General features: G+C 39.2%; 1 protein-coding gene across 5 annotated transcripts in view; it reads right to left on the bottom strand.

Annotated features, from left to right (window-relative positions):
* Window positions 1–20,204, bottom strand: part of LOC126298590 (cAMP-regulated phosphoprotein 21) — a 1,220,135-nt gene that overhangs the window by 54,606 nt on the left and 1,145,325 nt on the right. For all 5 annotated transcript variants that reach the window (XM_049989965.1, XM_049989963.1, XM_049989964.1 and 2 more), the window contains one exon: window positions 18,239–18,473. In XM_049989965.1, coding sequence (XP_049845922.1) covers window positions 18,239–18,473 — 235 coding nt within the window. The remainder of the gene's footprint in view (window positions 1–18,238; window positions 18,474–20,204) is intronic.

The raw sequence follows: 20,204 nt of genomic DNA on the forward strand, positions 1-20,204 counted from the left end.
ACCATTTTCATGATGCCGATGGGAGGGTGCAAATCCATCATCTTCTAGGGGAACAGCTTCTTCACACCTGTACTGCAGGACAGACAACCTTGTGGCAGTCCCATTATGCACTAGGGGATATTCACATGGGACCCATAGGTCCAGTGGAGCTCATGCAAGGCACCATGAGGACCAAGGAGTATCATAAACTGGTTGCAGACCACATACACCCCTTCATGACAATCATGTTTCCCGATGGCAGAGGGATTTTTCAACAAGATAATGCACCAGGTCACAAGGCCAGGAGTGTGATGGAGTGGTTCAAGGAACACAATGGAAAGTTCAAATTGATGTGCTGGCCCCCCAGCACGACACATCTAAACCCAATCAAACACATCTGGTGTGTGACTGAACATTGCGCCAGAGCTCAAAGGCCCTCTCCCCAGAACTTACAGGAATTAGATGACTTATGTGTGCAGATATGGTGCCAACTCTCTCTAGTGACCTACTAAAGCCTCATTGCTTCCATATGATGATGCATCACCACTGTTATCCATGTCAAAGTTGGATTTACCAGTTTTAGGTAGGTGGTTGTAATGTTCTGACTGATCAGTGAATTAAACACAGCATTGAAAACATATTTTGCACTGTGGATGAACTGCTGCATAAAATAGACACGATCAAAAGAAATTCAATAAATTTAGACTGAAAAGGATGATTCTTACAATCTGGAAGTTTTATCTTCCCAGCAGCTCATACGTCAATCATTTGCTCCTAAAGCAATGCACTTTTCTAGGTGTACATTATCAGTAATGATGTCAATTATCTAAAACTATAAATGTTCTCATATGATTTTCTTCACTGTGTTGGAGAAGTACACTATCTATCTCTGCAGAGAATCATTTAATTTTTTGACTGAGAGGGCTGTTTGGAGGTTAAAGATGATGTGGAATCCAAAGTTCAGGCACTGGAATCACATTTTATGGAAGTTGTGTTCAAATTTCCATCTTATCATCCAAGTTCCAAGTTTTCCTTAAATTACTTGAGTCAACATTTGAATGGTTCCTCTGAAAATTCCAGAATTGACTTCTGTGCTCCATTTCTAATGACATTTTTTGTTTGCATCTTTGACAACAGATGGAAAGTTTGTGACTGCAAAGAACTTCAACAACAAAATACAGCTTAAACAGTCAAATCTATATGCACTGAGCTGAGTAAACCCTTAACTTCAATGAAATTGAAGTGGCAGTATTACTGTCCAACAAAACAGAAGCTGGGGACTTATTGTTTGAACATGGCCATCAGCAGACATGCAGAATCTTCACAAGGCAGATATTGATTTGGTTTATAACTAGTAAAAAAGTTGAATCTGCCATAATGGTGGCATTACCAAGAGGATACTTGTGACAGTGCCATGATCCACAGCACTGAATAAAGCCATGACCATGACCAAGCATAAGAAATACTTGGTAGATCATTTTATGTGCTCCACATGTAGGTCTCAGATAGTGAATATCTATCTATTTTTTATGGACTATTTTGTGCTTGATCTTTATATGCTCCCTAAGGGATTGTCTAACTGATAGTTTTTTCAATACTGTGGTGATACTTGGACTTCAAGTAGGCTGAACTGTTTGATTACTTGGCATGTGTTGATGAGTATACAAGTGCCTGTGCATGCTGCATTCCATTGCTGCTTGTCTACTGTAAGCAATAAATAAGTGTCCAACTGGACACTACTGGTTCATGTATATCTGACTGAAGTGGCATGAGAACAAGTTATTGTTGGCGCATATAAAATATACAAATGCCCCGTGTCTGTGGTTAAACAGTAATCTGCATTTTTATTCTTGTGAAGAGATTAGTATTATCGCCATCTTTATTTTCTTAGTTTCATCCTCTGTAGTTCATAGTTGTAATAGTGTGGTTTTTCTCTGTCTGCAGCATCACATTTATATAATATGATTTCTTGTTGTAGTAGACTCCTTTTAATTGTCACTTATCCTTCAGTTGTTTACAGTAACACCTATTTTTATGTTACTATATAGTTCTACATTGTCTTCCATAAATAAAGATTTATTTGTCATGTATGGTTGGAAGAGAAGTGGCCACTGTTAGGATGCAGCTAGAAGCAACACTGGCAACAGTTGACAGGGTTCTAACTGCTGGTAACATTTGGGCACATGTGGTGGACAGTGGTGGGTCTGACTATCTTTGAGTGGAAGACAGACATGAGGGCTTTGCAACATGGCTGTGCAAGAACAGCTTGGTGCATCATAAGTGCAACTCCATTGTTAGGTAGCTAATGGAGCTCCTCTGGGAAACAGCTACAGCTTTTATGGCTAGAAGAAAGATCAGTGTGCAATTTCTGTGTAAGTATGAAGTTGGAAGTGAGGTAGAGATATGGGAGTCATTTATCCTAGATGTGAATAAGGCCAATGGCAATTGAATGTACAGGGTGCAGCTAACAGGGAATCACAGCAGCTCATAATTTACATAATCATACTCAGAAGTGAATGTGGTTCCCTGGTTTGGAGCTGTGGAGTGCTCAGATGGTTCTATGATGGTCCAGTAGGCAGGTTTATAGATTACCTAAAAGTATTTTTAGTAAGCATTTTCTTAAGACATTCTGTGACACAACATGTGCTACATCTTCATCAACATCTACAGCCATACTTAAAAAATGACTGTGAACTGCAGGGCAGAGGGTCCATTCCATTATACGACATATCTGAGTGCCTTCCTGCTGCATTTATGTACGGAGTGTGGGAAGAATGACTGCTTAACTGCCTCTGTGTGCAACTTAATTAGACTAATCTTGCTCTGTGGTCCCTACAAGAGTGATAGGTAGGAGGCTGTAGTATATTCCTAGAGACCTCTCTTAAAACTGGTACTCAAAACTCATTCAATAGGCTTTTGCAGGATAACTGGGAACCTGAGAACTTTTAACACTGCAGCACATCAGCAATCATGAATAATTTAATGATTATTTTAGCATGCTTCTAGCTGATGGTATTCAGTCTGTACTGTGTGCATGCATTTTGACCATCCATGCAATTTGTGATCCCACATATATAGTTTCAGACTATCCACATTCTATAATTTTATAAAATCATCCTCCAGCTAGGACATTATACATACACATGCATTAACTTCCTGTGTCTTTGACCCAGTCATTGGATCACTTTCATAACACATTTTATGCCAATCACATGGAAGAAGATGATTTATCAATTTGTGTGTGCGCGTTCCTTTCTGACATTCTCACAGCATAGCTGCCGGTGCTACCTCAGCTTATCTGAGAGCCTGTGGCCCACCAAACGTTGGCTGGGGTGAGGAAGCACACTTCTGATGTTTGAGCTAACTACAGCTATTGATATGGTACACATGTACCATTTATTTTACATTTTATGCGAGTCTTTTGCACTTTTGGGCGTTCCATATTAATGTTGGACCATGCTTCTTTAGGCAGTTTGTAGTTTTAGTTTGTTCCGAAGAAAGCATGATTATCTGCACTGAAACCTAGGTTAACATCTGGTTTCCATTTGCATTCGAGGTGGATTCTTTATAATCATAACTGGGATCAATCTGCAAGAGTTTACCAGTACAGGCTTTTCAACATTTCTGTGGTGCTCTTGTACAAGTAAATCAAACCTGTGAATGAAGCTCACCCTCCTTGCATGCATTCACATCCACTGATGATTCTATTTGGTATGGGTACCATAAACATAAGTAATATTCAGGGTGGGTCACTTCTGTGAACATTCTACTTTTGAAGCTTATTACATTTTCCTAATATCCCATCAATGGACTGAAACCTGCAGCCCGCTTTATGTACAACTGACCTTATGTGGTGATTCCTTCCCAAATCCCACAAATTAAATTAAATGTTTCTATGCCATTACTGGCCAGGAGACTCCCTCTGGGGTTGTTCAGCCACCTGGTGCAGATGCTTCTATTTGATGTCACTTCTGACGCTTGTGTGTTGATGAAGATGGGATCTAATAATTTTGACACCACAAATAAGCAGTCCCTGAGTGAAGAAAATCTTCAACCTGCCCAGTAGTTGGACCTGGGCCCCCATGATATAGAGGCAGCAATGCTAACCATTAGAGCTGCAGACTCAAAATCCCACAAATTATTATAGCCTTTTTGTAGACTGGTGTGAGCTGAACCTTCTTCCAACCCCTGGGGACAGTTATATACTCAGTCACCTATTAGTATATTTAATTGTTCAGTGTAAATAGTTTAGCATTAAATTTAAAAAAAGCCATTTCTAATTTTCATTGTTGAGTAGTAAATTGTTACATTTGCACCAAAAATATATTTGTAATGACAGCCTAACATCTGAAATATAGTGTTAAAAATAACTGTCTGTACTGTAATTATTTAAAAAATTAATCCCTGAAGATACTAACCATAATATACACATTCAGATTCTTTATCAGTCATCTGGCATAAAAACATGGAATAGATGTTCTCTAATCACTTAAAACAAGGAATTAATATGTCTTAATATGAAATTTTGCATAAATACATTATTAAAAATTTAAACTTGTACTGGCCATGCACATTTATTTTTGTAATGGGTAAAGTGAGTTTCCTAATAAGAAAGCAAGCATTATTTCCCTTAAACATTTTTACAGCCATACAGTGTGTGTAATTTGGAAGTTTGTTATATACTTTGACTGCTGTATAAACATGGCAACAGGTAGTTTTTGCTAATCTATTTTGTGGTAAGACTAGAGAGCAAAGGTTATAATATTATACTTATTTTTGTGATTTGTTACAGTTTGGTTAGGTAGCTCAAAAAGTATTCAATGAACACTATGAAAAACACAAGAAGTAATTACTTTAAGCTATAAGTTTATGATTACTATGACTGCCTTCTCCTGGATTACAAAAATGTCATTTATGCTTTTGCTACTTCCCCATGAACTAATCTATACATTAACACATACTAAAAAATGCAAAATATGCTATTCCTATTTAGTTTAAAGTTACGCATACCATTTCCTCTCACTAACCGAACTGTTATATGTTCAACATGAGAGAAGGCTAAAGCACATATATTGGCAGAAGAGCCTCTTTTGCCAGTATATATAAACTAAAACTTCTATGATTCAACAGACAGCAAAAACACACTAAGGAAGGCCATTTGCAACACTGGTCAGAATATTGAAAAACTTACACTTTGATAATGCGATCACATACTCAGAAGAATTTTGTTGACTGTTAAACCCAGAAATGTTATAAATAGGGAAAAATTCAGCCAACAAGAAACTCTTCATATTACTTCTTATGAAAGAACTCCATACAGTCTGGACAAGTTGGTTTTGTACATGTTTTGGAAATACATCTTGTTTCTCTTTTGGAGTTTTTATCCTTGCACCTATGGGAATTCCTACATTTCTTCTTTGCAAGGTAATGGGTTTCCCCATCCAGTCTTACATTTGCAGAACACCAAATGTGTTGCATTTTCTTCAGGTGAGCACGGTCAGGGGTGCTTGACGGTCTGCCACAATTCCTTTTCAGACTTCCAAGCTCTACAACTATTGTACTAACTAATACCTTGAGTACTACAAAATAAATATTTTCTGTAGTGTCTCGTTTGAAAAGAATCCATGTGTTTCAAAGTTCAGCATTATAAAAATAAAATAAAATAATTTCAAATAAAACTTCTTGTTCTACGTAGTGTGAGGATAATGTCCTACCATCCAGTCTCTCATGTCTACTCTGCCCATAAATTTATTGTAGTATGCTACAGCATATGGCTCCTCTATTTTTACACAAGCATGGCTCGTTAGATCTTTTTGATATTATAAGTTGGTGTCCTTCCAACAAAGGTAGATCTCATGTGCACAATGTCTCTGTCCATTCCTCACACAACTGTTATATTGTCATTAGAAACAGCAATAGAGATGGAACTTTGGCCTGGTTTTATTAGAGCTTTGCTGTTAGACAGTTTACTCTCTGCATCCTGCAATCTGTTCAACCTTATGGTTCCCAGTACATGAATTTTATTATGCTTCAGATATGAAAGCAGTGGCATTTTTTGAATAGATTGTCAAGAATTAGCTTGTGGTTCTTTCCTTCCTTCCTTCCTTCCTTCCTTACAATAACATTCCCAATAAGACCCAAGTTAGGGTATGGTATGGTATTCTGTTTTTGCCTTTTCCATAGGTACACCTATCAAAAAGTTACATATCCATCTGAGCTACAGCATACCCATGTTCTGGATTCCCACTTTTTGAGTTTAGACTTTATATACTGTTTTGCCCTGCTTCTACACTGTAAGTGGATAATCATTTCATCTACAGATTGATACTCAGTTAGAGTTACTGTCTCTGAGATTATTTTATCTTTTGCACTATGTCCACAGATGTGTGCATATGTAACCAATCAATTTCTATGAATTGGTGCTTAGATATCGCTGTTTCAACAACAACATTACAATAACAAACTTTTGAGATGCACCATAAAAAATTATTGAAGCAAAATTCGCCTGCAGAAAATAAATTGTGATTTGAAATGCACACGCTGAGCCACTGGCAGTCACTTACTGTCCTCAGACACAAAACATCCCTGTCTCCACAACAGTTGAAGATCAAGAACTGGGAACAGGGCAACTGACTTATGGGAACATAAAGGCCAAAAATATAAACAGTCCCCACAACCAGATCTTGTATTCTCCAGTATATTCAACTGGAGGCTAATGGCCACATCTGACAGAGATCCCAAAAAGCCCTGTTCAGTTTTAATTATTTCATGTGTTTCTTAATGTCACTGTCAAGAGTATCCATATGACTTTTATTTGTAGTACTGCTAGAATTAAACTGGGGAATTACTCCTGGATCTTCCTCTGAAAAGGAACGTTTAAAAATGGAGTTCAAATTTCTATTTTTGCTTTGTTGCCCTCAATTTTGATTCCTCTGCCATTCATGAGTGAATTAAGACTAACTTTGATGCTACTGATATGATTAACATATGATCAGAATGTCTTTGGGTGTGTGAGAGCTCTCTTGATAAGACTCCTCTGTGATAGTCATTCACAGATTCATATGCCCTTTTGGCAGCCAAAAGCATTTTATTCAACATCTCTCTCTCTATAGCACTATACTTTGTTCACATCTACTGTGCACTAGTCATTTCCTTAGAAGCTTCTTGAGAGAAACTGTATAACCTGAAGGTTACATCTCATTATGTGAGAGCTCTCTTGATAAGACTCCTCTATGATAGTCATTCACGGATTCATATGTCCTTTTGGCAGCCAAAAGCATTTTATTCAACATATCTCTCTCTATAGCACTACACTTTGTTTCACATCTACTGTGCAGTAGTCATTTCCTTAGAAGCTTCTTTAGAGAAACTGTATAACCTGAAGGGTACATCTCATTATGTACTGTTCTACTAGGTACATATATATTCAGTGCTTCGTCAATTGTTCTTCTAAACTTGAGCCACAGTATCTCTATATGATTCAGATCAAAGCTAATTGGTTCAAGTTCCTCCTTGAGATAAGTCATTACTACCTCTTTATCTGCTTCACTAAACAAGTAAATCTTTCTATTTTCTCATATGTCCTTTGCACTTTTTAGTAATCAGTGGTCCTAGAATTTTAACATAGTCATTGACTATGTGGGCATTCTCATAAAAGGTCAGATTTATTTTCTGGCATAAATTTAATATATTTACATGAGTGTGCTCATGAACTATTTGCTCTATGTAGTTTTCAGATTGTTTCACAGGATGACTAGTTATATGCCTCACGCATAAAATTGTAATTTTCCCAATGAGTTATTGAAAGTTTTGCTGAGATAAAAAAAATTTAAAACCATGTAATGTCTTCAGAGTCTCCAGAATTTGCTATGCACATGTTTACAAGTCAGTTGTTAGTAGTTCTGTATTATTCTCTATGCTTGTACTGTCAAACCACCAACTGAGCATGGCTAATGAGTGCTAGTTTTGCAAGGTTCGCAGAAGAGCTTATGTAAAGTTTGGAAGGTAGGAGACGGATACTGGCAGAAGTAAATCTGTGAGTACTGGGCGTGAGTTGTGCTTCGGTAGCTGAGTTGGTGGAGCACTTGCCCACGAAAGGCAAAGGTCCCGAGTTTGAGTCTCGGTCGGGAACACAGTCTTAATCTGCCAGGGAGTTTTCACATCCTAACAGGTTATGGGTCCAACTTATGCAATCAGCAAAAAAAAACATCGTTATGATTGGACAAACACTTCCGTTCATAAGCTTAAAAGTGTGGAAATCAACAAGTTCCTGAACACAGTGAATATGGTGGATATGACTGCTCCACATTGAGTTTGACTAAAAACACTTGAACATGATAATTACAATAGAAGGAGAATACACACTGAAGCTCTCCGCTTAAGGATACGAACGTTGCGCAGTTTGAAAAACTAGCTTAAGAAATGTTAATAAGTTAAAGTTTACTACAGAAGTTATTGATAACTAGGAGAATTATTAGCAGGTACTGCTTAATGCAGTGACAAAGACACGATAGTGTTGACTGATTAGAGAAGGCAAGGGAGGCTGGGCATCCTTTCTTTTCTGTGGTATAAATAATAGCAGTAGTATTAGCAATAATTATTTTTACAATCAACCTTTATGTAGCTTTTTCAGTGAGCATGAAGATGTTAACTTGTGTTATTTCTTCCAAATCATCATCACCAGAAAGCAAGCGAAAGGGCGAAAGCTTAGCCCTAACCTAAAGCAGACGGATGTGCGAAGCATATGGCAAGGAGGCCAGACACAAGCGAGGCCACCTGTAAATGCTCAGTTGCCTTGGTAACCATTACATTAGTGCCAGAAGCAAGAGAGGGGGAACAAACTGCCTTAGTCATGCTGTCATGCATATCTGTACCATGGAAGGCCAGTTGCTGTGGTGCTGCCTCTGTAGATTTCTCTTATGTTAGTTTGCCCACATGCAATGAATGTGGATAAACCTCAACCTTGTACAAGTACTGATGTAATGCTTTTGAGTGAAGGCATCATTATTTCCTCATAGGAGCTTTCATTTTCAAGGAGCTGTGACACTGAAAGATATAAAATTTTGAAGAAAAGATGCCCAACAATGGCATTACATCTTCTTCAGAAAGATAAGTTCAAAACACATGCATTCCATATTTTATGGTATCAGCAGCACAAGTGGTTATGTGCTAGCCCTACAACAGGAAAATAATTTTGCATGCCATGTTTGCTCTTAAGCACAAGAAAAACTGTATGGTCCACTCAGGGTTTCAATGATCTGAAGAATCTGTCAACAGGTTTAGCATGGCATGCTTCTTCTAAGATGATCAAAATAGTGTTATTTCATTTAAATAACTATCCAAAAATATTTGGTATTAAAGAGCTACTTAATGAACATCACAACCAATGAAAATTAGCTACAACAATGAGATGAAAGCTAACCGAGACATTATAAAATTCTGACTGACGTGACAAGTCTTTGTGTAAGCAGGATCTAGCTTTCAGAAGTCATGATGGGACAGAAGATTCCCTAAATTCCAGAAATTTCAGAGCCATTTTTTAAAGTTGTACTAAAGAGAAGTGATTTAAAAATACACTGGAGGAAAATGGGCTATTTCTGGAAATTTCAAAAACTATGCAGAACAAAGTGTTTTCAAATCTGTATGTATTTGGCCCATAAGGCTAGAGCTCCTAAAAAGACAGGCTCGCGCATCAGCCATTTTGCTTCCCAATGAATGCTAAACTCAACACATAGCTTATGCGAACTGTGTTGTTCTGTTCAAGTTTTCTGAAATACCCACATCAAAAAAAGCTTTGCATCACCACAGTTTCCAGAACTCCTGAAGAAAGACATTGACTGTGGATATTGTATCACAGTCACAGTCCCTTTGACTGTTCAGATATGTCACTAAACCTGCCCAAAGATATATACAAGCATGCATGAGCAGCGCCTATTAGACGGAGGGGTCCGACGTCCGATAGTTCCAGTTATTCCATCAGGAAGGAGGTACACGGCTCATGTTGTCTTTACTACAACCATGCCTAGACAGTCAATACCGCGGTTCAATCATGTTCACATTGTTACTTTGTGCCAGGAAGGGTTCTGAAGAAGGGAAGTGTCCAGGTGTCTCAGAGTGAACCAAAGCAATGTTGTTCAGACAGGGAGGAGATACAGAGAGACAGGAACTGTCAATGACATGCCTCGCTTTGGCCGCCCAAGGGCTACTACTGCAGTGGGTCACCTCTACCTACGGATTTTGGGTCAGAGGAACCCTGACAGCAACACCACCATGCTGAATTATGCTTTTTGTGCAGCCACAGGTCGTAGTGTTCTGACTCAAACTGTGCGCAATAGGCTGCATGATGCACAACTTCACTCCCGATGTCCGTGTCGAGGTCCATCTTTGCAACCATGACACCATTCAGCATGGTAGAGATGGGTCCAACAACATGCCAAATGGACTGCTAAGAATTGGCCTCACATTCTCTTCATCATTGAGTGTCACATACGCCTTCAACCAGACAATTTTTCTAATGTGTTTGGAGGCAACCCGCTCAGGCTGAATGCCTTCAACACAATGTCCAGTGAGTGCAACAAGGTGGAGGTTCCCTAATGTTTTGGGGTGGCATTATGTGGGGCCGATGTGTGGAAGGTGCAGTAACTGCTGTATGATATGTGAATGCCATCCTCCAACTGATAGTGCAACCATATTGGCAGCATATTGGCAAAGCATTCGTCTTCATGGGCAGCAATTCACGCCCCCATAATTCACATCTTGTGAATGACTTCCTTCAGGATAATGACATCACTCTACTTGAGCAGCCAGCATGTTCACCAGACATGAACCCAATCAAACATTTCTGCAATAGATTGAAAAAGGCTGTTTATGGAGGACGTGACACACTCTGAGGGATTTATGCTGAATTGCCATTGAAAAGTGGTACAGTCTGGACCAACAGTGCCTTGCTGAACATGTGGATAGTATGCCATGAAGAATACAGGCATGCATCAATGCAAGAAGACATGCTACTGGCTATTAGAGGTTCCAGTGTGTACAGAAATCTGGACCACCACCTCTGAAGGTCTTGCTGTATGGTGGTACAACAATGTGTGGTTTTCCTGAGCAATAACAAAGGGCAGAAATGATGTTTATGTTGATCTCTATTCCAATTTTCTGTACAGGTTCCAGAACACTTGGAAGCAAAGTAATGCAAAACTTTCTTTGTTGTGTGTAGAACTGCTGCTGAATTATTCACTGTGCTGTGTGGTGTGCTCCAGAATTATGATATGAAGAACAAACTGTTGGCCCAAACCTATGATAGTGCTTCTATCTGAAGAATCAAATGGCCTGCAAGCTAAGGCCTGTTAAATATAAAACCAGTAAGGATTTTTTTCTATGCACTTCATAGTATTCCTGTTTTCTCCCACTGGTCTTCCAAATGCACAGCAATTCTAGACAGTATTGTTGGTAAACATATTCCTTTGAGCAGTGAATCAAGATGGAACTATAATGCCAGAAAAATATCTACCATTCTCGAAAACCATCTGGAGATTACTAAGGTTTCAAATTAAATAATTGACAGTCCAAACTCAAATGCAGAGACTACAAGAGAAGCCCCTGGTTTCAAAAATAGCCTCCTAGACTTTGGCTACAGTTTTATTCTCCCTGTTTTTCAAAGCATATTTTTAAAGACTGAACTGCTTTCCAACATTCTTCAGAAAAAAGAAGTGATGCATAGTTTTGCAAAAATTCCTGTCTCAGGATGCAGAGCTCACATGAAAAGCTTTTCGAAATGAAAATAAAATGATCAGTTTCTTAAATTACATGTAATTCTTGACTAATTCAAAAACTCAAGCTTACATGAATAAAGCTGAAATGATGGATGAACACATCGTCAATCCACTAAAGTCAAAATACTAACAGGTGTACTTCGAAGTAGTGGATAATATTGTAAAACAACTAGAAACAAGATTTTCAGAATGTGAAAAACTGTGCTTCCTTAAATGAGGTGATACTACTCAGTTCACCAGTTATGCTCAGCATTTCCCTGTAGACAGTATGTATAAATTATTACAAATGTATGGTGCATCCTTCAGTCGCTAGCACTTGCATGTAGAACTGGAGACTGTACTTTCTTCCCAGCATAAATAAACATTTCATTCTGTCAGTTTGTGAGATTTAATCAAAAGAATGACTGAGGCTGAAATGGACCAAATTCTTCCAGAAGCTTTCAAACGATTTTGTCTAACTGCTACCATTCCTGTAACAAGTAGTAGAATGGAAAGGAGTTTTTCATGTCTTAAACATGTGTTCCCTGCCGCCGTTAGATAAGCAGCTGCAGCAGCAAGTAGTATACCCCTAGTTTACTTATTTGTTACATAGTTTAATTCTTAAGTTCTTTGCATGTGTTTGGGTACTTGCATTGTTTAATTTATATATTTCGGGTGTATTATAGTATTTGAGACTTGTAGCGTCGCGCTTTAGTGTTTGCTTGGTAGATTCTTACTTAAATTGCGTGTGAGTTTTGTATAGGAGGTGTAATTTCGAGTTTTAGTTACTATAATCGTAAATTCAGGCAGATTGTAGCGCAGTCGTTAGGCGTTTGTACAGGTTACTTAATACATTCTTTGCATGTTTCCCTTGCGTTATCTAGACACGGACTCGTGTTTCAGTAACTGTTGTTCAACATCGATTAGAATGGACAGGGACTGCGATTGCTGTGTTTGGATGATGGCTGAGTTGGCATCCCTTCGCTCGCAGCTGCAAGCGGCGCTGACTTCGGTCACGCAGCTTGAGGCTGTTGCCAATGGGCACCACTATGGGGAGCCGGACTTGGGTATCACAGGGATGTCAACCTCGTCCCGTCTGTCCCCAGATTGGTCTGCCGCTGTGGTTGCCCCGGTTACTGCCCGCAGTGGGGCTGAGCCCTCGCCTGTGGTTGATTGGGAGGTCGTTCCAAGGCGTGGCAGACAGCGAAAGACGTCCCCAGAGGCTGATCAGAAAGCCTCCCCGGTGCGTCTGATAAACAGGTTTCAGGCACTGTCTCTGGCTGAGCCAGATGCAGCTGCTGCCCTGTTTCAGAGGATCATTCTCGGCCTTCAAGGTCTGGGCAATCGCAGAGGGTGGGCTTATTGGTAGTTGGGAGCGCCAATGTTAGGTGCGTAATGGGGCCCCTTAGGGATATGGCGGCTAAGGACCGGAAGAAATCCAGTGTGCGCTCTGTGTGCATTCCGGGAGGAGTCATTCCTGATGTGGAAAGGGTCCTTCCGGATGCCATGAAGAGCACAGGGTGCAGCCAGCTGCAAGTGGTGGCACATGTCGGCACTAATGACGTGTGTCACTTTGGATCTGAGGAAATTCTCTCTGAATTCCAGCGGCTATCTGATTTGGTGATGGCTGTCGGTCTTGCTTACGAGATGAAGGCAGAGCTCACCATCTGCAGCAATGTTGACAGAACAGACTGTGGACCTTTGGTGCAGAGCCGGGTGGAGGGTCTGAATCAGAGGCTCAGACGGTTTTGCGACGGTGTTGGCTGCAGATTCCTTGACTTGCGCCATGGGGTGGGGGGGTTTCGGGCTCCGCTGAATAGGTCAGGAGTTCACTACACTCAGCTGGCGGCTACCCGGCTAGCGGAGGCTGTGTGGCATGGACTGGGCGGTTTTTTAGGTTAGAAGGCCTCAGGAAAGTATGGGGTGGGCTGCAATGTCAAAGGGTGCATGGCAAATACAGGACGTGCTTGGATCAAGGAACAGTCGGAATTATAGTTGTAAATTGTTGTAGTTGTGCTGGGAAAGTCCCTGAGCATCAAGCACTAATAGAAAGCACAGAAGCTGATATCGTTATGGGTACAGAAAGCTGGCTAAAGCCTGAAATAAGTTCTGCAGAAATTTTTACGAAGTCTCAGACGGTGTTCAGGAAAGATAGATTAGGCAGAATTGGTGGTGGAGTGTTTGTGTCTGTCAGTAGTGGTTTATCTTGTAGTGAAGTCGAAGTAGATACTCCGTGTGAATTGGTATGGGTGAATGTTATACTTAACAGCCAAACTAAGTTAATAATTGGGTCCTTCTACCTATCCCCAGACTCCGATGATACAGTTGCGGAACAGTTCAGAGAAAGTTTGAGTCTCGTAGCAAATAAATACCCCACACATACGGTTATAGTTGGTGGGGACTTCAACCTTCCCTCGATATGTTGGCAAAAATACTTGTTCAAAACCGGTGGTAGGCAGAAAAAATCTTCCAAGATTGTCCTAAATGCTTTCTACGAAAACAATTTCGAGCAGTTAGTCCACGAACCCACGAGAATTGTAAATGATTGCGAAAACACACTTGACCTCTTAGCGATAAACAATCCAGAGCTGATAGAGAGCATCATGACTGATACAGGGATTAGTGATCACAAGGTCGTTGTAGCTAGGTTCAATACCGTTTCTTCCAAATCCAACAGAAACAAACGCAAAATAATTTTATTTAGAAAAGCGGATAAAGTGTCACTAGAAGCCTTCCTAAAAGACAATCTCCATTCCTTCCGAACTGACTATGCAAATGTAGACGAGATGTGGCTCAAATTCAAAGATATAGTAGCAACAGCAATTGAGAGATTCATACCTCATAAATTTGTAAGAGATGGAACTGATCCCCCGTGGTACACAAAACAGGTCCGAACTCTGTTACAGAGGCAACAGAAAAAGCATGTGAAGTTCAGAAGAACGCGAAATCCTGAAGATTGGCTAAAATTTATGGACGCTAGAAATTTGGCACAGACTTCGATGTGATATTCCTTTAATAGGTTCCACAACAAAACATTGTCTCGAAATTTGGTAGAAAATCCGAAGAAATTCTGGTCGTATGTAAAGTACACAAGCGGCAAGACGCAGTCAATACCTTCGCTGCGCAGTGCCGATGGTACTGTTACCGACGACTGTGCCGCTAAAGCGGAGTTATTGAACGCAGTTTTCCGAAATTCCTTCACCAGGGAAGATGAATGGAATATTCCAGAATTTGAAACACGAACATTTGCTAGCATGAGTTTCTTAGAAGTAGATACCTTAGGGGTTGCGAAGCAACTCAAATCACTTGATACGGGCAAGTCTTCAGGTCCAGATTGTATACCGATTAGCTCCCTTTCAGATTACGCTGATACAATAGCTCCCTACTTAGCACTCATATACAACTGCTCATTCACTGATAGATCTGTACCTACATATTGGAAGATTGCGCAGGTCGCACCAGTGTTTAAGAAGGTTAGTAGGAGTAATCCATTTAAATACAGACCTATATCACTGACATCGGTTTGCAGTAGGGTTTTGGAGCATATACTGTATTCAAACATTATGAATCACCTCGAAGGGAATGATCTATTGATACATAATCAGCATGGCTTCAGAAAACATCGCTCTTGTGCAACGCAGCTAGCTCTTTATTTGCACAAAGTAATGGCCGCTATCGACAGGGGATCTCAAGTTGAGTCCGTATTTCTAGATTTCTGGAAAGCTTTTGACACCATTCCTCACAAGCAACTTCTAATCAAGCTGCGGGCCTATGGGGTATCGTCTCAGTTGTGCAACTGGATTCGTGATTTCCTGTCAGGAAGGTCGCAGTTCGTAGTAATAAACGGCAAATCATCGAGTAAAACTGAAGTGATATCAGGTGTTCCCCAGGGAAGCGTCCTGGGACCTCTGCTGTTCCTGATCTATATAAATGACCTGGGTGACAATCTGAGCAGTTCTCTTAGGTTGTTCGCAGATGATGCTGTAATTTACGGTCTAGTAAGGTCATCCGAAGACCAGTATCAGTTGCAAAGCGATTTAGAAAAGATTGCTGTATGGTGTGGCAAGTAGCAGTTGACACTAAATAATGAAAAGTGTGAGGTGATCCACATGAGTTCCAAAAGAAATCCTTTGGAATTCGATTACTCGATAAATAGTACAATTCTCAAAGCTGTCAATTCAACTAAGTACCTGCGTGTTAAAATTACGAACAACTTCAGTTGGAAAGACCACATAGATAATATTGTGGTGAAGGAGAGTCAAAGGTTGTGTTTCATTGGCAGGACACTTAGAAGATGTAACAAGTCCACTAAAGAGACAGCTTACACTACACTCGTTCGTCCTCTGTTAGAATATTGCTGCGCGGTATGGGATCCTTACCAGGTGGGATTGACGGAGGACATCAAAAGGGTGCAAAAAAGGGCAGCTCGTTTTGTATTATCATGTAATAGGGGAGAGAGTGTGGCAGATATGATACGCGAATTGGGATGGAAGTCATTACAGCAAAGACGTTTTTCGTCGCGGCGAGATCTTTTTACGAAAGTTCGGTCACCAACTTTGTCTTCCGAATGCGAAAATATTTTGTTGAGCCCAACCTACATAGGTAGGAATGATCATCAAAATAAAATAAGAGAAATCAGAGCTCGAACAGAAAGGTTTAGGTGTTCGTTTTTTCCCGCGTGCTGTTAGGGAGTGGAATAGTAGAGAGATAGTATGATTGTGGTTCGATGAACCCTCTGCCAAGCACTTAAATGTGAAATGCAGAGTAGTCATGTAGATGTAGATGTAGATGAAACATATTTGAGGAACAGCATGGCCCAGGGTTGCTTGTCAGCTCTTACATATACCTCAACTGAAAAACCTGTACTGTGAATACTTCAAAGCTGATACACATGGTATGATGATGTCATCAAACAATTAAAAAAGAAGGTGGGTCGTCAAGTTAACTTGCTTTACAAAAGTAACAATGCTAAAACACTCAATCCACCAGTTCATTAGTAGATAAGATTGTCATTATTATTATTATTATTATTATTATTATTATTATCATTATTACCAGTAATAATAGTGGTAGTAGTGGTGTTGGTATTTATCATCATCCTAGAAGTAACAGTAATAGTAGTGATGGTTAGGAATGTTAGGTACCAGTGCATTAAAATGGAAGAAAAGGAGATTTTCCAGTGTTTCCTGGCCTTTCCAGTATTTAGGCCTATGATCCACCACTGGTACACATAAAAATTAATTAATGTCCCAGTATAGAGTATTAAATTATTTGTTTCTTGTTTCTATCCAATATTATTACTCTCTCTCTATCTTTGTATTTAATTAATTAAATGTATTGTTGGACATTTATATCATTTGGTTTGTGTATTTGATTTAAGATTCGTCCACAAACACTATTTCATAAGATGCTTTTATTAATTTTATCTGTATTAACCCATGACAAATCCCGTATCACTGTATGTAATAACAAAGATGCTCAATACATAATAATTATAATAATAGCACCACTCATCAAAAACAACACTTGGGAATATGTATCAGGAGACATACAACAAACTGCAGTAGCTGGGGAAGGTGAGGTGCTCTTTATTGCAGAAACTATGCATTCATGTGTGAAGAAACATTGCATCATAATTCGGAATAACACTGGCACTGCAATATTATATTTATCTGCTGACACCAGACAAACATCTTTCAAGTAAAATGTCTCCCCCAGATGAGAATATACACAATGGATGTATAAGTACAGGCTGTAGATACTTGTTTGATGACATATGGAAGTTGGAGTCTGGCTGTGAGTCATGCTCGGATAAAATAGTAAGACAACCACTCGCAATACTCAGGAAATTTGGATTCCAGTCCTGGTCATTTTGTTGTTATTATTCCATTATAAAACTGATGATTGTCCATTTTTGCGATTGTGAATACATTTTGTGAATTTCATAATGGCTGTAGTCACCACAGTGCCCCTGCCTTTAGACACGCATGCATGTCTGGAGGAACATTGCATCATAATTCCAGTACTGAAATATCATATATAACTGCTCTTTATTTTTATTTGATGATGGAACTTATATTTAGATATTTCTTTACAGACATTTTTATTAGTTACAATTACATCTTATTTCCTTGAAATTAAAATACAGGGATCAAGAAAAATTTCCATTCGTGTTCTTTGAGAAACAGTGTGTTAGACTGAGCATAATGGCCCAATGATTGTAGACATTTTATTTTTTTAATTGGAGGCATTCAGTTAATTATTAGTAAATGTTAACAATTTCATATCATCCGATTCCCTGCTGAAGCCTTCTAACCATTTTGCAAATGTGTCCATAACTATCTTATCTTCAATAGTCTTGTTAACTTAATTCTTTAAATGCAAAAGACAATCTTTCTTTAATTTGAAGCATAGACCTGCTTTAGTCATGTAAAAGTTTCACTTTCTTTAGAGGGGTATCCAGTTGTAGTACCAATCTTATAACTCTACATTGCACGCTTAACACTTACCTGTAGATGTCTGAGAACTATCTGCTGTTGGTCCCGTAGCATTCAAGCTGGAGATTGTTGATTGTTGATGGTTAGATGTAAATGGCTGAACAGCAGGATAAGTCATGAATCGATGAGAGCCATTGCCAGATGTTGCCAAGGTCCCATGATGTGGCAGTGATGAACTTATTATGTTATTTGCTGGGGAAGACGGTATGTAAAACAGTGGCATACTTGACACTGCCTGGGCTGTTGGCTGTAACAGAATTCCTTTATAACTCTCTTTAGAGCTATTTTCTAAAGCTTCATGAGTAAAGTTTTAGACACTGACAATGTCTTGTGAATTTATAGCAATCAAAACATCTAATGTATACTCCAGTTATTTTATTTACATAATAACATATTCTTTACAGTTAAAAATGCTGTATATTGTTCTATTTTGTATGGTTGGTAAGACATTTCAGTTACCAGTCAAAGAAGGTTTTCCTTTATTAATCACAGCATTTGATTAATGAATTTATGGGTATGGGATATTTATTTGTGTAATGTAACCAATGAAACAAGGTGCATGACAAAATTTATTTGATGATATTTAACATAAACTGCTAGATATAGTGGCCATACTTTGTACAGATTTATTGCACTTGCTTGAGTAATGATTATGTGCTCCAATATTTTTGACCTTTTCTAGTTTGCAAGGATCACTTCATTTAGATGGAACGTGGTGGTGGTGGTGGTTAGTGTTTAACGTCCCGTCGACAACGAGGTCATTAGAGACGGAGCGCAAGCTCGGGTTAGGGAAAGATTGGGAAGGAAATCGGCCGTGCCCTTTCAAAGGAACCATCCTGGCATTTGCCTGAAACGATTTAGGGAAATCACGGAAAACCTAAATCAGGATGGCTGGGGACGGGATTGAACCGTCGTCCTCCCGAATGTGAGTCCAGTGTGTAGATGGAAGGAACATTAAATCTAAAACATAAGAATAGTAGTGTAAAATGTGTATTCCGTTAGTTTTTTCTGACATGCTTTACTTCCAAAGGGAGTCCCACCTAATGGATTAATGAAACAAACAATGGATCACATTCTAATATAACGCTACTCTTCAGAGTTCGTGAGGCCTAAAACACATGCTTCAGAGTTGATGCTCTAAGAGATGGGAAAATCTTCACAAGCGTCTGTAAACTCAGATGATTTATTTTATGTTTCAACAGATATTCAATAGCTTTTAACACTTACCTCACTGTGCATAGAAACAGAGTGCATATTGTAAACTAAACTTACCAGTGAAATATTATCCCAGTTCTCTGTAGAAGCTGCCACAAAACTATAGTCTGAAGTTGCAACACACACAGACAGTGCTTAAAACTTCATTAAATCACTGATATCTGATAGGATAGTGAACAAACCACAGGGTAATATGTCATGGTACAGAAATGAACTTCCAGCAGCTAGTAGATTAGATTACAGTGAATTTACTTAAATACTCTTCGAGAGTGAGAGAGAGAGAGAGAGAGAGAGAGAGAGAGAGAGATTGTAATTGAGTGGCTAAAGAACACTGATGAACAGTAAGGACTGATAGAGATGTAGTGACCTGAGATGAAAATGACTGATTGAGAAAAAAGGAAACAGTTTAAATGTTTCACAGTAATGTGGCTGACTAAAACAATCACACCTCACCACTGTTCCAACATATAATCCTGTCATTCTCAAGGCAGCCAATACAACACCATCTGCTCTTGCTTAAAGACACAGCACATGGGGCTGCACTGGCATAAACAGTATAAGACAGGAGGACAAACTATAATGCACGATACTGTAGCTACCCATCAACCAGAGATAAGTACCACTAATATGTTATCAATAGTAATTCAGAGGAATTTCTGATGCTCACTTGGTCCCTTTAATTTTTCAAAAGGGAGAGAGTGAGTTCTGACATAACATTAAAAAAAAATACTGACACCCTGTTCATATGGTCTTACACCAGTTT

The sequence above is a fragment of the Schistocerca gregaria genome, chromosome X (assembly GCF_023897955.1).
Source record: "Schistocerca gregaria isolate iqSchGreg1 chromosome X, iqSchGreg1.2, whole genome shotgun sequence".
Lineage (NCBI taxonomy): Eukaryota > Metazoa > Arthropoda > Insecta > Orthoptera > Acrididae > Schistocerca > Schistocerca gregaria.